This window comes from Erigeron canadensis, chromosome 3 (genome assembly GCF_010389155.1).
Source record: "Erigeron canadensis isolate Cc75 chromosome 3, C_canadensis_v1, whole genome shotgun sequence".
NCBI classification, from domain to species: domain Eukaryota; kingdom Viridiplantae; phylum Streptophyta; class Magnoliopsida; order Asterales; family Asteraceae; genus Erigeron; species Erigeron canadensis.
The window spans coordinates 4,969,326-4,984,798 of record NC_057763.1 but is presented as its reverse complement, the minus strand read 5'-3'; the positions used below and the strand labels follow the sequence as shown (position 1 = coordinate 4,984,798).

Genomic DNA, 15,473 nt, shown 5'->3' with positions numbered 1-15,473 from the left:
CGGAACACAAGCAGAAGCCAAAGTTATCTTCGTACAGGTAAAGCCATAACGGAGCTCTGCCTCCGCTCAACAGAGTTACCCCGGAGCTCTAAAAGGTAACAAATACCCAGCTCCGAAGAAATACGCAACAAAACATCTCTCCCGGAATTAACCTATAAAATATATCGAGGCTCCGATATACTCGGACATAATTAGGTAACAAGATTACCACAAATCTCTTCAAGAAGGAAACAAGATATTCACAAAGGAGAAAGAGATTTACCCTAATTCTCTTTCCCTACTCTCCAAGTTATTTACCCTCTATATAAATAGAGGAGGAAGCCTTACGGCACAATCATCATATTTACTCATAATACATCGAATCCCTAAATCTTAAAGTCGAACCTAAGTCGACTTATAAACCCTCACAACCTATTCGACCTCCGAATAAACCCTAAGTCGAACGAATCGACTTGGACACAAAACCACCCGGCGTAAAGCGGTCTCTCCGACCCTCTGACCGTAAGGGAATCGCCGATAAACACCCACAACCCAACTCACACCTCCGGTTGAGTCATAGTGCGATTATTTGATCAAACAATTTGGCGCCATCCGTGGGACCCTTTGTCCTCAAAACCGAACCTAGCCACGATCAAAATAAAAGCATTATGTCGAACCCAGATTCTCTGTCGACAAAACACAGGTCGAAGATCGCTCACGGTGAAGATGGTGATCAGGATCTCGCCGTTGAGATCGCAAGTCCCTCTGGCGACCAGGGGGATGACGAAGAAAGAGACCAACACCCGCCCCCGAGGAGAAAAGGACACCAATAAAAGGAACATGGTCCCAAGAGTAGGAGAAGGCACTGCAAAAACCCCTGATTATACAGATCAGGATAGTCCTCTACCTTGGGCACAGGAACTTTCAAAAGAAAACAGGACCCGAGACCCGACTCGAAGGACCGACTCAGCAAATAGGTCCCAAGGCCAGCGGTCCCCCACAAAGGTCCCGGGGGAAAAGACCAAGTCTCAAGACAGATACGGAGATAGCTCCGAAGCAGCAAAACGAACGAGAGTAGTATACCCGACCTAAATAGCTCACCCGCCACACCAAGGGACCCTGATGGGTACTATGGCCATTAGTGCGACACATCCATATCAATCGACATACCCATCGTACTATCACGGAGGGTGCTTCTACCCAAACGAGGCAACGCAAGCCCAGCTCCCGGGAATGCTACCCTTAGCTGGAGGTTGCCCGATGCAAATACAAGGATCATGGTACTACCCGTATGTGTTTGCGGCACCACAGTATCCCCAGGTAGACCCCTCGGTTGAAACCAAGAAGGGTGAGGCCACTCCAGCAAAGTCAGGGCCTAAGTACAAGGGGTCGTGCGCGCAGTTTGCGAAAAAGCTACGCCAGCATGTGCCGCCAGTAAGGTTATTGGATGCCCACAAGCTTCCCTGGTACGATGGCACTTCCGAGGTCAATACCTTCCTCTAGAAAATTGATGACATAGCTCAGCTCGAAGGATGGAATGATGCAGAAGTTTGCCATGTTATACTTCACCTTCTATGTGGAAAAGTCAGGGAATGGCTGGAGAAGCTACTGGAGGAAAGTATAAACGATGCTGAAAGCTTTAAAACATAGCTGATGCAAGAATTTAGTTCCCACCTTCGGGCACACGAAATACAACAAGAGGAGGATGAAGAGATAGAAGATTTTCTACAACGGTATAGAGATAAGACACAAAACCTAGTGCGTCTATCCGAGCAGGGGAGGATATCTGGGGCCATACATGGGCTCCGGTCGAAAGGGCTGATACGACATCTGTGCCTCAGCAAACCAGCCAGCTATTCAGACTTAGTCAGCAAATGTCATGACTGGAAAAGCGCAGAAGATATAGCAGCAAAGGCTATGGTTAAATGGAAAACCATCACGAAGAAAAATACAAAGAAGACAGAGGTTGGTGAGGATGCACAGGTGGAAGAATCATCCCCCGTTTACAGAATCAATGGCTATAAAAGAACAATCGCCAACCTCCGCAAAACTTCGTCGGAAACCCTATCTACGGAGGAGATAGCAAAGACGTTCGTAAGGCCGATACCGCTATCAGGAAAAGGAGCAAGAAATCTCGACAAATTCTGTTGCTTCCATAACGGATATGGTCATAGCACAGATTATTGTAGAAAATTATTAAGACAGATAGAAGACGCCGCCGGAGAAAATAGGCTGTCGCATCTGGTCAAAAGAACTAGGCCGAGCTTCGATGAACCGGAGCCAGAAGAACACCGAAGAAGGATATTGTCTAGCACATTGATCAAAGAAGGGCTGAAGCACTACCACTTCGGTGATCTGGATGGACAAGGCTCGGTGGACCCGGTACTAATAAGGGTCAATATAGGCATTGTGTGCCTAAAAAATACACAGGTAGATACAGGAAGTGGACGCGACATAATCCACGAAAGAAGCTTCCTCCGACTGCCAAAGAGGCTGCGAGAAACTATACTACTGCTAAAGGACGATGTGGTAGGATTCGCCAGTGAACGAACTCGCCCATTGGGACAGATATGGTTGGATGCTACCATCGGAGGATTCCCATGGCGCAGGACTGCGAGAATCTTGGCAGTTGTACTAAGAGCAAATTTACCCTACGACATGCTATTAGGCAGGGAAGGGTTGAGGAAGTTCGAAATGATAGTGTCCACAATACACGGGTGCGTACAATACAAATTCCGCGGAGGGATGCAGATGATAATTTCCCTACTTACCAACAACACAAAGGGAAAAACCTCCGTACCCCTGTATAAACGCACCCGAAGAGTTATCAAGAAAGGCCCAAGGGGACGAATGGGGCCCGCCACAGACGAAGGATCCTTCGAGGCGGAAAGCACAGAAAGCTCCGGAGAAACGGAGGACGAAGACAATGTCAGGCAAAAGACTTCGGGAGGCATCAAAACCGGTTGGAGCACGATCTCCTCCCGGGATAAGCCAAATTAAACGAAGCAAACAGGAAGCATAAAAGTAGTAGCTAGGAAAATACAAATTTGTTTTTTGTAACAATCCTCCTGCCATGTAGTTACAAGCTCCCGAATAAATAAAAACGATCGCAATATTATTCTAAATGCGCATAAAGTTTTAATCTTTGAATTTTTAAGGGGACGCCTATAAGACTTTTCAAAACCCTCATGAGGTAATAACCCATGAGACTAATGCATAAGTTACTCATTCCTTATGATTGAAGTACATAAGCGTTAGTGTGTGAGACATTCCCATAAAAAAGGAATGCAAGTATGAGGAAAATCATTCCCATATTAGACGGAGCAATGCGGAGAAGAAGAAAAATGAAGGTCCTTCAAAATATATATATTGAAGTTTACATTCCTTGGGGCCTAATGCTATACAAATCAGAAATAGAGGCATCGGGATTGGAAGCTATCTGCTGAATATAAGGGTAAGTCATATTCCTTAGCGCATCTTCAGCATTTATGATCCTTGCCTCTCTGCCAGCGAACCTCTCTCTATCACCTCCGAGCGTGATTATCCCATTGCGCTCTAGACGAAGAGCGAAAGCAGCTTGAGCATCAGCCCGATTAGCCTCCACCAACTCGTCAAGGCTCTGATCAAACTCAGGACTCCCCATCAGCATTCGGAAAACATGAGGAATGACGCCAGAAATCATTTGCCGGTTAGCATTTTTGGCATCCTCGAGCTCCGATTCCAACCTGCTGATCATGGAAGCAGGACCTTCGGAAACCAGAGAGGCGATGCGAGCATGAGCAGCATCAAGGTTCTGAGTAGCCTGGGACAATGCATCCTGCGACTCAGAAAGTTCCCTACGCAGGGACGCATCTGATGTCGAAGCACCAGCAGAAGATCGAGCAGCCCTCAGGGAAATCAACTCCGACCTACTTCTCTCCAAGCTCTCCTCCAGATAGCGCATCCTGGCAGCAGCAGCAGCAGAACTTACCATGCCAGCAGTTAACAAAGCATGATCAACAACCCCAACAAACCGTTGAGCAGGCATAGTATCCAACATAGCCCTCAGATGGCTAGGAACCATCATATTCAGACTTTGTCGGCAAAGTTGAGGGTCAGGCAAGTCATTAAGAAGGGAGATACCTACGAAACAACAACAAAGGAATTAAAATGCAGACAGAAAGCAGTAACCACAAAACACCTTATAAAAAGGAGTACCTGCTGCAGAAGGTGCCTGAACAACAGTTGTAGTTGCACCAGTCTCATCAACAACGGTTGCACCAACAACAGTTGTAGTTGCACCAGTCTCATCAACTGGTTCCTTCCCAGGTCTCCGTCCAGGGTTAGAAGTCTCAGCTATACACACATAAAGGCAACATGTCAAAAAGAAGAAATAAGATAAATGAGGAAGAAGAAAGGCTAGAGTTACATACCTTCATCACCACCAACAGACAGGGGAACGATGGTTGCGTCAGTCTCATCCCTTACAGGTGAATCTAAGATGATCACGGGGGTCTCACCACCTACAACACCTCTTACAGCAGAAGGTCCCTCACTAATCCTTCGCCTTTTTGGAGATGGCAACTACACACCCCCAAACGAAGGTCCCTCATCATCAGAAGTAGCTAAGGGCCTCCTGCCAACCACCATCCCTCGGGGATTCATGATAACAACATCCCTAAGGGTCAACTCTGCAAATAGTATAAAGCCATTAGAAATAACAAAAAGACGAAAGTAGAGAAAACAAAAACGACAGAGACAGTACCTTCGCAGCACCAGATCAGGACAGGCATATCAGGAGAACCTTCCCATGATAATGTAATCCCGGAGAGATACAAGTTTACATCGGGGTACGCAATCAATGTGAAGGGGAGACAAGCACTTGGCGGATCAAATCATTGTCTAAAGAACGCCGGGCCAGATCATTATCTCCAAAAGACACCCTCGACACTAACCTACTTCTATCCAATATACCCCTAAACATTGGATGAACATACTCCTCACTAAAAAACAAAAACCTAGGCCTCCAATTCAGCATGTCAGAATCCCCTATATAAAAAAATAGCATACCGGGTCTCTCCTCTACCATAACCCACCTGTCACGAATACCAAACTTGAAGAAATACCCAAACAAACTTATTCGAGGCTCTAGATCGAACGCTCAACAAACAAAAATAAATGACACTATCACAGTGATCGCTAAAGGGTGCACCATAGACACATGCTGTTCATAGTAATCAAGTAACCTTAATAACCAAGGGGATAAAGGAAACCTAAGATTACCACCAGAAAAGAGAGCGGTGTACATACCTAAGATTACCAGAGACACTATCACAGTCCTAGACTGCGTCGCAGTCAATCCTTTGACTTCTGCTGACTTTGACTGGTCTTTTGGCTGTACACGGTCCAATTGCGTCGCAGTCTTAGGCTACTGCGAAGCAGTTTTTTCCTCGGCAAGAATAACTGCGTCACAGCCTTCTAATGCGTCGCAGTATGCGTTGACTTTCGTTGACCAACTTTGACTTGCTTCTAACCTTTACTTACGTGCCTCGTAAAACGTCCGTAAGCACTCATTTTACTCTAGAAACCCCGTTTTCTTCAAATTAACGCTTAGGTACCTGTTAACACCCTGAAACACTAACAAACACCATAAATGTACCAAATATATACGAAAAACGATTCTTAAACCATATGGAAACAACTAATTAAGCCGTGGGAAATGGGTATAATATATGGCATATCACATCGTATGACTCATACGGGGCAATTCGATGGGTATCCAATTGTGTTACCGGGGCTAGAATTCTTTCCATTACCATTTTTTATATATAATATGTCATTAGATAAATTATACTTATATTAATTTTTTTTTTGTTAAGTGAATTTTACCTCAGACGCGTATGATGTGTGCTAATCGCACAATGAAAGGGTCCCGCACTAAGCGGATCTTAAATAGTCTTTCTCACCATACCACCTCCTTTATTGGAAAATACCGTCGAGGAGAACCTACCAAGGCTCGAACTCAAGACCTTGGAGTAAACTCCCCGAGGCCCCGCATAGCAGGTTTAGTGAAACACCCATGGCCACTTGGGTTTAACCGAGTGGTTATACTTATATTAATTAATTTAAAAAGGAAAGAAAGACATAGTGTTAGTCAAGAGGAGGCAAGCAGCATCTCATCATTGAATATAACAATGAGATGAGTTGAGGTTATGTCTCCGAGTCTCTCTTTTCATAAGTTCCAATAGACCAATATGTAAGTAGGGGGTTTAAATACAATAAATGCGATACATGAAAACCATACTTTAGTTTATTATATATGAAATTTGTGTGTGAAACAAGCATACATTTGCAATCATGCATCCATACAAATTAACGACGACGTACAATTTAATTGGATCTCCGATCTCTAGCTAAGGCAATCTCACAGAGCTAGATTATATCCAAATACCAAAAAAGTTACAATATCCAAACATCTAATTCAACATATACCAAATCATTCACTTTATATCAACTCTTCTTTCAGTTTGGCTCTTGTGACCCTTCAATTTCTTACATGTAACCTCTTTTGGGAGTTTTTTCTCATACATTGAAAGTATATATTAAAGTTAATCCTATGTTTTGACCGGCTATTATTAATTTTGCTCTTACTTTTAAAGTACCCCAAATATATATTCTTAAAACATCAATGTTATGGATTGAATCTTGAACATATCCATCTTTAAACAGCAAAAACTTTTACCATGCATTCAGCTATAGCTGAAATGGAGGGCTAAATTTGCTCTTACTACTAAACTACTCCTAATATATTCTCAGAAACATCAATGTCATGGATTGAACTCTGAACTTTATTAAAATAAAAAAAAAGGCAAAAGTTTTTACCGTTTCAGCTTCTCACATTATGTATATGCGTATTTGATATTTTGATGACATCTTTATAAAGTAATTGGTATATTGTGTTATAAAGTAATTGGTATATTGTGCTAACAATCATATAACTTGTCATGTGATATATACTACAAATAACTCACCCCTATGTATATATATATACGGAATAATTATAATTATATCGATGTCACATCACCATGTATATGGAGTCGAATAAATGCAACAGGAATCTCTATACTAAATAAAAGACAATTGTTTTTTAAAAATATTTTTAGAAAAATTGTGATGTGACAAGTCTACATTTTTTTTAAAAGTCTTTATTTTAATTATGATGTCATAAATATATTACAATATTTTTAATTAAAAATATCTCACTAAATACTTATTTAAAGTTCCTAATCTTTTATTACAAACAAAGAAATTTTTTTAATAATTATTATGTTATTCAATTCATCATCTCCATATCCATATCGATTTATAATATATTAATGACAAAAACTACATGCATATTTTATAGTTTTATAATTTTAATTTAAACGTCCGGGTTGAACCCGGGTAAATTCGCTAGTAACTTAATAAACTTAAATAAAATACTTAAAATATGATACATATACCAGTATACTACAAATATTTGATTACACTTTATACTTGGAATAACTTGGTGAACCTTTTTCAACAAAAAGAATGTGAACAAAATGCAAGTTTATTTAATAATAAAGTTCAAATATGACTTTTTGATTTTATCTTTCTTTGTGTCCACATGTAAAGCCATAAAGGTATGGTAAGTTATTGGATTAAATTGATACATAAATATGATACAAATTTTTTTTAAAAAAAAATCAGTTTTGTTTATGAAATATACATTTTCAAGCCAGTTGTTACATCCTCTGACTCATTCAGAAGATGCCAAGAGAGTATCATAAATATAATCAGTGTGCATGAACACATTGGAACTATACATCCTGTGTATGTTCATGAATACGAATATCTTACATTTGTGCTTACATTATATAATAGTAATAATACTTAATCTTTACTATATAATAGACGATCTTTTAATACATGGTTAACCTAGAATGTTAAAGGTGGAAGGTTTTGCCTCAGTCTGAAGGTATCAATTAAAATCTAGGTATTAGTGTTTATCTACTAACTTGATAAGAACTAACTACCGTTAATAAATTAACATTTGTCGTTTATTAAGAAAACTGCCTAGTTGATATTTTAGAAAACAAAATTAATTCATTTTACTCGAACCTATAGTGTTGTCAGCAGTCTTATAGCAACATCATTATCGACAGAGTATGGAGAAGATAAAATATACCCTTATTCAATAATAGAACGTGTTTTCAGAATGACCTACTAAATGTATACCACGACAATATATGTTTGCTTGTGATGAAAAGGTTTGAAAATCAATTAACATTTTTCTAAAACTTCTTTGCCCTATTAAACGTGGCTTTCTTGACTACAAGTCTTATCAATGACAAAAAAAAAAAAAAAGTACAAGATAAGGAACACTATTCTTTTTTCTCTATAGCATTCAATCATTAATTGGTTTCATGTTCTTTTACTCACAAGTGAATGCTTCTTTCTGTATAAGTAAATGTGGACAACTTTGTATTGTGCATACTCCGACATGTCAAGTACATTTGTACGTATGGTTGACATGTCAAGTACATTTGCATGTTCACTGTGTTTTTTAAGTTAAATTTGGACACAACGACACATCTTTTCATATACAAACTCCAAACTCAAAAGAAATTTATCATGAAAAACCTTGTGTCTTTATTTTTGGAAGCATTTTACTAACATAAAGATTTGAACTCAAGACCTCAAGGTCTCAGGTTTCACCATATACCAACCTATCTGTTGATGGTTCGTGTATACTCAAGATGCTAAACCAGATATAAAACTATCAAGTCAGGTCTCAAGTCTCAACTGACAAGTGACAATTACATTTGAGGTTTTGAACTGTATTTATCAGACCGGACATTGCTCAAAAGAACCAAGCCCAATCTGTTCTGAATTCAAAAAGAGAGCCCAGCCCAATAAAAAGTAGAAGTTGTCTAGACTCTATTCTGTAGATAACTAAACTGAATTAAAATGCAAAATTCACAATTTGAAAAACATAACTAATTAAGTAATTATCAGCGATGCATATTGGATAAAAAACCGCTCACAACCATTGCCTATAGTTTGTTTAATAACAAATATAACTATTCTTGTCTTTAATATAAACACAATGTATAAAAAAATCAGTGAAAAAAAAAAACAAAAACAAAAACTCAGACAGTGAGCCTTGAGCCAGGGTTAATCAAAGTTTTGGCCAAGTCACACCTTAACGGATCCTGGTATGGATAATGTCAGGCGTTAGTACCTTGCATACGCAATTTTGGCTGTTGTGGGTCCAAAGTGCACTTGAACTCATACCGACTCAACTATAAGTATAACAAGTATACACTTGCGCCTTATCTTGACCCGCGCTTCTACAACTTGTATGCACTTGTGACTTGTGTATGTTTTGAACTACATAGTTCAAATAACGACACAATCAACGAATCAAAAACTCTAGAAATCTAAGACTTCCAAGAGACAAAGACCAGGTGGTTAAAACCACATATATTAACACCAAGTGACTCGTTTGCCAAAGTATTTGACAAGCTAGTTCGTTCCGTAAACTACCCATGGGCTTTCCACCACTTAACTCATTTGCGCTGAAGGGTTACCCCGGTAAGACGCCAGAGTTCAAGCCAAACAACTGGTGATGCGCAACAACTAATTAGCGATACCTAAGCAAGTTATCCTAAAACCATCTAAAACACCTGGAAGAAGTTGAAAAAGCTACCAAATAGCCCCCCTTTAAACGAATGAAATCAAACAATTAAGGGTATTAATTATCTTTATGTGTATGTTGTGTGGGATCGTTAGACAGCTTCGTCTCCATTGTTGCCATTATCATGGGTGTCACCATTTTCTTTGCCAAGCTTAGACTTTGGTAAAGATGATTGTCTGGATGATGTTTTTGTCAGCTGCAGTTGTGGCTTTAAGTTTAGGTGAGTGTAGAAAGACATGCCTGCAAGAGCCACGACTGCACCACAGATGCTAGTTGATCCTGGGTTTGAACCGAACATGATGAAACCTCCAAGAAGAATCACACAAGTCTTGAACTGTCCAAGAACAACATGAGTTGTTGCTGATGTCTCCCTGTTGAACATATATAGGCCTTAAACACATTTTCTTACAAGTAATAGAACTATGGAAGTGTTAAATGACAGGTCTGCTACTTACCCAAGAGCCAGAGCACCAGACCACTGAAGCAAGAAACCTAGGACAGCAGAGGCCCCGATGATTGAAGAATTATAAAAGCTCCAATCAAAGGAAAGAACACCAGGTGGATCAAGTGAGGGCATCATCGTCACTAGGAAAAAAACAGTGATAGGTGTGGTTTTCCACATTAATCTGCACACAATCGTCGAAATTTACAAACTATACTCTTATAAGTGAAAAATAAAATCTCATGATCACATGAATATGAAAATTTATTCGTAAATTTCACAAGGGTGTACAGGTAAATCTTCCATTGAATTCCAACTGACATTTTCATATTAAATTAATCAATTTCCAACTTTAGAACCCACTTTTTTGACTCCAGATAAAACTTTCATTGAAAAATTGAATTTGAGTAAAAGAAAAATTGAAAGAAATTGGAATTGATTTTGTGGTTATACTCATGTCAATTTTGAACTTGGCAGTAGAAAGTTTGACATTTAAAGTTAACAGAAATGACTAAATAGGATCTAACCAGGGTAAAACCCTTGTACCCAAAAGGAATGGCTAAATAGAAGGAAATGAAATTAAGCAACATACGCCAATGCATTCCAGCTCTCCTGCTGTTGAAGGTTTGACCACAGTATCTTATTGGTTGCACTGGGTATTATCCATGCCACTGCTATACATGCACCAAAGAAATGGAACTGCAAGTCGGTCACAGTAGCAACCGCAACACCAATGGACACTACAGTAAGTGCAAGCACCTGAAGTATTTGAGTATAATGGGTTACAAGAAATTCATCTGAATGAAATTATATCTCACATTCAAAAAGAAAGATAAACTTTTGACTTTCTACATTTAAAGAAAATATATATTTCTATTGATAGTTTAGAAGGTGTTTAGCATTGTGGATTAAGAGTGATTATGCCAATATAGAACTATCAGAATAAGATAATCAGCTGTTACAAAAGGTGGCAGAAGACAGCGTTGCGTTTGCTTTGGCCGTTTGAAGTTTAACTTTTAATTGGTTGTTGAGTATCTGACAAAATCTGATTTTAATAGACAATCAAAAAATTCGAATAAATTTTCTTGCGTTTACTCCAAAACTAATTATTTAACCACTAAATAATAGAATCATTTTCACAATACCACACACTAAAAAGTTCTTATCAGTGATTTGAATAGGCAAAAATTAGATAATCACTTTAAAGACGGAATCCTAAACACCATCGTAATAGAAGTTGTTACCAAAACACCCTTTTAATAATCGTATCAAATTTAATAATATAAAGTAGTTCATTCACAGCAATATTTCATACAAGACTTGTTACCTTTCGGAAGGATATTTTTTTGCGGTAGAGCATGAATTCTGCTAAAACAATTGCCGGGGTCACTGCAATCTTAGCCATCTGATAGAAACCAACACTAGAAGAATATTTCTTTAATTAAAATATTAATAGATAAGACAAAAGACCAATGGACTTTTATTACAAGGTTTAAAAGCAATTTCACTGACCTATTGAACTTTAAACTGACATTAGCCAGACCAGTAGAGAGGGACATAACTATACCAAGACCAAGCAATGATGAAAACTTGGTTGTCTTTGAAGAAGGGGGTGGAGGAAGGAGAGATAAAGCTTTTAAGAGGGCCATAAATAACCAGCTAAAAATGTAGTGGATAAAAGTGAGAAAGATCGGATAATTGAATCCAACTTTGACAAGTACCTGAAACGGGAAGGGTTATAAATGTAAGTAAACAAAAGTGTTATCATCAAACATGACATATGACACTAATATGGCATATGAAAAAGAGAAAAATGATGTAAACTCACCAATTTATTCATCAAGATAATACTAACGGACGCAACAAAGTTGAATGTAAGAGCAAGAGTAGGTCCCAACAAAGATTGGTGTTGACGTCGTAACTTGCTAAATAAAGAAGCCCGTAGTTCCTCCATCGCTCTTCCTGGGTAATTAAAAGAAAGTCAATAAAAGCTGTTTTGCTCTATTAGCTAAATTGGAATTTATTACTAACTCAAACTTTCATGTCCATCCAACGAGTTTGACTAAGTACGAACTTTGGGAAAGTTGAAGAAACCATAAATGTTTGGAACTTTGGATTGAGCATGCAGTTCAGTAGTTTAAGTCAAAATACTATGGTCATACTTTAAAGCATATGTAGGTCACCAACTATAAAGCCTTTAATTCTTTATTATCCACATGTGTATGTGTGTCTGCAAGAGTTTATATACAGGTTTAGTCTAATTGCAGGTGCTCAGCAAACATATAGGCAAAAGAAACTATGCACACACACTCTTAATTCTATTGCAAAATAATATATAATACTCAGACTACCGAAACTAGATTCAGCTATGAATATGATCAACATCTCCTTTACATTTTATAGCACCAAAATATGTAAGCTGTAAAGATACATGTGGCAACCGAATTTTAAAAAGGTAAAAACTTGCACCGAAGATTTTGTTCTTTATCTATGAAAAATGACACTATTATGATGTAAGAATAGCCAATTTCAGTTTATCCTATTCTAGCAATGTTTAAAGCCAAAATTACTACTTGCCCACTATTATCGCTGTACGATATCGATCTTTTCCAAGGATATCCTTATTTTGTAATCACTAAGAGTGATTTAGCCATCATAGGAAAAGTCCTAGTATTATATCGACATGTGTGTCCCGTCAACAGATTAGGTACAAAATATTAGCCACATAACCATCATTTACATGGTATTTTTAAATCCAATTTACTTGTATAATTTAGCTGCAACAATTCACAAGCCATAAATAAACAATAAAGCATCACCAATCCTTCGTTTTTTCATATTGGTAATGATATAGCCATCTAATTTTTCGCAAATATCATGAATAAACAACCATCAACGACTGCATAAAAGACCTAGATTAGCTTCTTGACACACATTGACTGATCAATAGATGCCACCGATACTAAACACAAGAAGCAATGAAAATATTCAGTTGTGCTAGCATCAAGGGAACAAGAATAATGTAGACAGTCTCGAAAAACTTTTAGTCTAACAAATGTACGTAAGCAATTATCCAAGCATCATACTAATCCAAACGCCCACTTACGTTAGCTGTTTGTTCTCTTGTTCATATTCATATTCATAACAGAAACAAGCAATGATTATGTTACTATTGAACATTCAAAGAACCTTTGCACAAGAGCAAAATCGAATCAACTTCATCAACACAAAAAATATTCCAAATTTAAATAACGTATTCACGTCAAAAATAAACTCCATATTATTTAATGCGTTACAAACAACTCATACCATTAAAAACATGTGTTGTCGTTTAAGTAACACAAAAAAAGCATATTTCTTTATACAACTCAATATCCAATATCCAAAACTAGAAACAAATACTAGCTTTACACAAACTTCATTCCCTTTACAAACCCTATTAATTACTCCACAAACATCAAAAGAAATTTCGCATAGCACGTCCATTCAACACTAATTAAAGTAAAATAACTACCACCAAGATGGCCTGATAGCCAAACGTGCTGATGTCCTCGCAAGAGGTCTCATTTTCGTATCTCCAAAGATAAAAAATTTCAGGGTAGCCAGGGAAATAGTTCGAAAATAGTTACAGGGGCGCCCTGGTTAGGCCGCGTACATCAAAACTCGCCTTCCCCATTAACCTAAAACAAAAAACCTACTCCACGTACTCGTTTTATTCAATAAAATGTCACATTATTGAACCTAAAACTTCATATTACTCCATTAAGTATTCATAAACCTACTTAAGTAGAATGTATGTAATATTATTGAAGCAAATAAATTGGATTAAACTTAAAAACTTTCACATTACTCCATTAATTAGATCATCACCCATATAAAGAAACTTTATAATTAGCCTAAAAAACTAACACTATTCCATTAATTACTCAAAACCCACTTGAAGAAAAAACTACACAAATATATATATATATATATATGGACATACAAATAAATTATAGAAATAAAAAAAAAAAGTGTAAAAGGGAATTAAACCTCGTTCACCAGCATCACTATCTTTGCGTTTGAGAATTTTTCTGACATCTTTTCTTGTGAGGAAACTCAACATTGCTTTACTGCCCAGCATTCTTTTCTTTTTACTAATAAAAATATATAATTGATTAATTTAAATATATATAAATTAGGAATGATTGGTTGGGCAGTGAAAGAAGAATGGTGAATTCATGTGAAAAAAGTGGTGCATTGTTGATCTTATGATGACACACATATGACAAAGAAAATAATAATAATTAATAGAATTAGGGAGTAATTAAGTGTGTGTGTGTGTGTTTGATTTAAACTTTTAATAAAAATAATTATAAAAGAAAAGAATTGAAGAAGAAGAAGAAGAAGAAAAGGAAAGAGAGTGATTGAGTGAAGTTGAAAGGCGGAGGAAATCACGCGAAAACCACCGACAGAAACGCAAATTGAAATTTAGGAATTTTCACCGGTTGAGAGAAACATTTTTTTTTTTTTTAATATACTATGCTATGTGTGTGTGATTGTCACTCTATGTGTCTTTTTGTGCACATCTACTATATCTATATCTATTATTTCGGCATGCTGATTATAGTATGGATGGCTGTCAACCAAATGATGGGATACTTGTTACTCGATACAGATTGTGTAGGTAAATTATTTATTTTCTTTGTTAAACGAGGGGCTGCATATAGCCATATAGAAAATGATTAATACTCCTAATAAAATAGTCTAAAAATTCTTCTAACACTAATATGTGATATCTATTAATTTTCTTTTATAATCTTGTCCCTTGATTTTTTTACATGTCATCATCTAACGGTTAAGAAGATTTTTAGACGATTTTGTTAGTAGGATTAATCATTCTCTAGCCATATATATTGTTTGATCATCCTTAATTTTTTGATGAAAATCATGGTTTAAGATTTAAACTTGATATATTAATATTAATTTCCGATTTTGATCTAAGGGCAGGGATGGAGTCAAAATGTTTTTTGTGAGGGGGCAAATTTAAAAGTCGCTTATTATATTTTTTTAGAGCCATCTCTGCGGAATATTTTTTTAAACAAATGGGCCCTAACCCGAGAATAGAAAAAATAGACCCCTAAAAGAATCTCGTTAATGTCAGGTCTAGTCAAATTATCAACAATCTGTGTTGAGAAGGCCTAGTTTAACATAGGTGAGTGCCGCTATGGGAACGTTCATCTTTAACATGTATATTGGTCTTTGCAATTTCAAAACATGTGATGACGAAGGAGTTGCGTTATATTAAACAACATAAAATAAGTTCATCGAAATTAACGATATACAATCTAGCATATACATATTTTTCTACAT

The 15,473-nt window shown here is 37.3% G+C and overlaps 1 protein-coding gene across 1 annotated transcript; it reads right to left on the bottom strand.

The window, feature by feature from the left end:
- Positions 1-9,006: 9,006 nt before the first annotated feature.
- Positions 9,007-14,447, bottom strand: LOC122592674 (nucleotide-sugar uncharacterized transporter 1). Its single transcript, XM_043764958.1, has 7 exons — positions 14,154-14,447; positions 11,950-12,083; positions 11,634-11,842; positions 11,449-11,542; positions 10,714-10,880; positions 10,135-10,305; positions 9,007-10,050 (listed from the first exon to the last, which is right to left on the bottom strand). The coding sequence occupies exons 1-7, from the start codon at positions 14,242-14,244 to the stop codon at positions 9,771-9,773; spliced, it is 1,146 nt and encodes a 381-aa protein (XP_043620893.1). The 5' UTR covers positions 14,245-14,447; the 3' UTR covers positions 9,007-9,770.
- Positions 14,448-15,473: the final 1,026 nt, after the last annotated feature.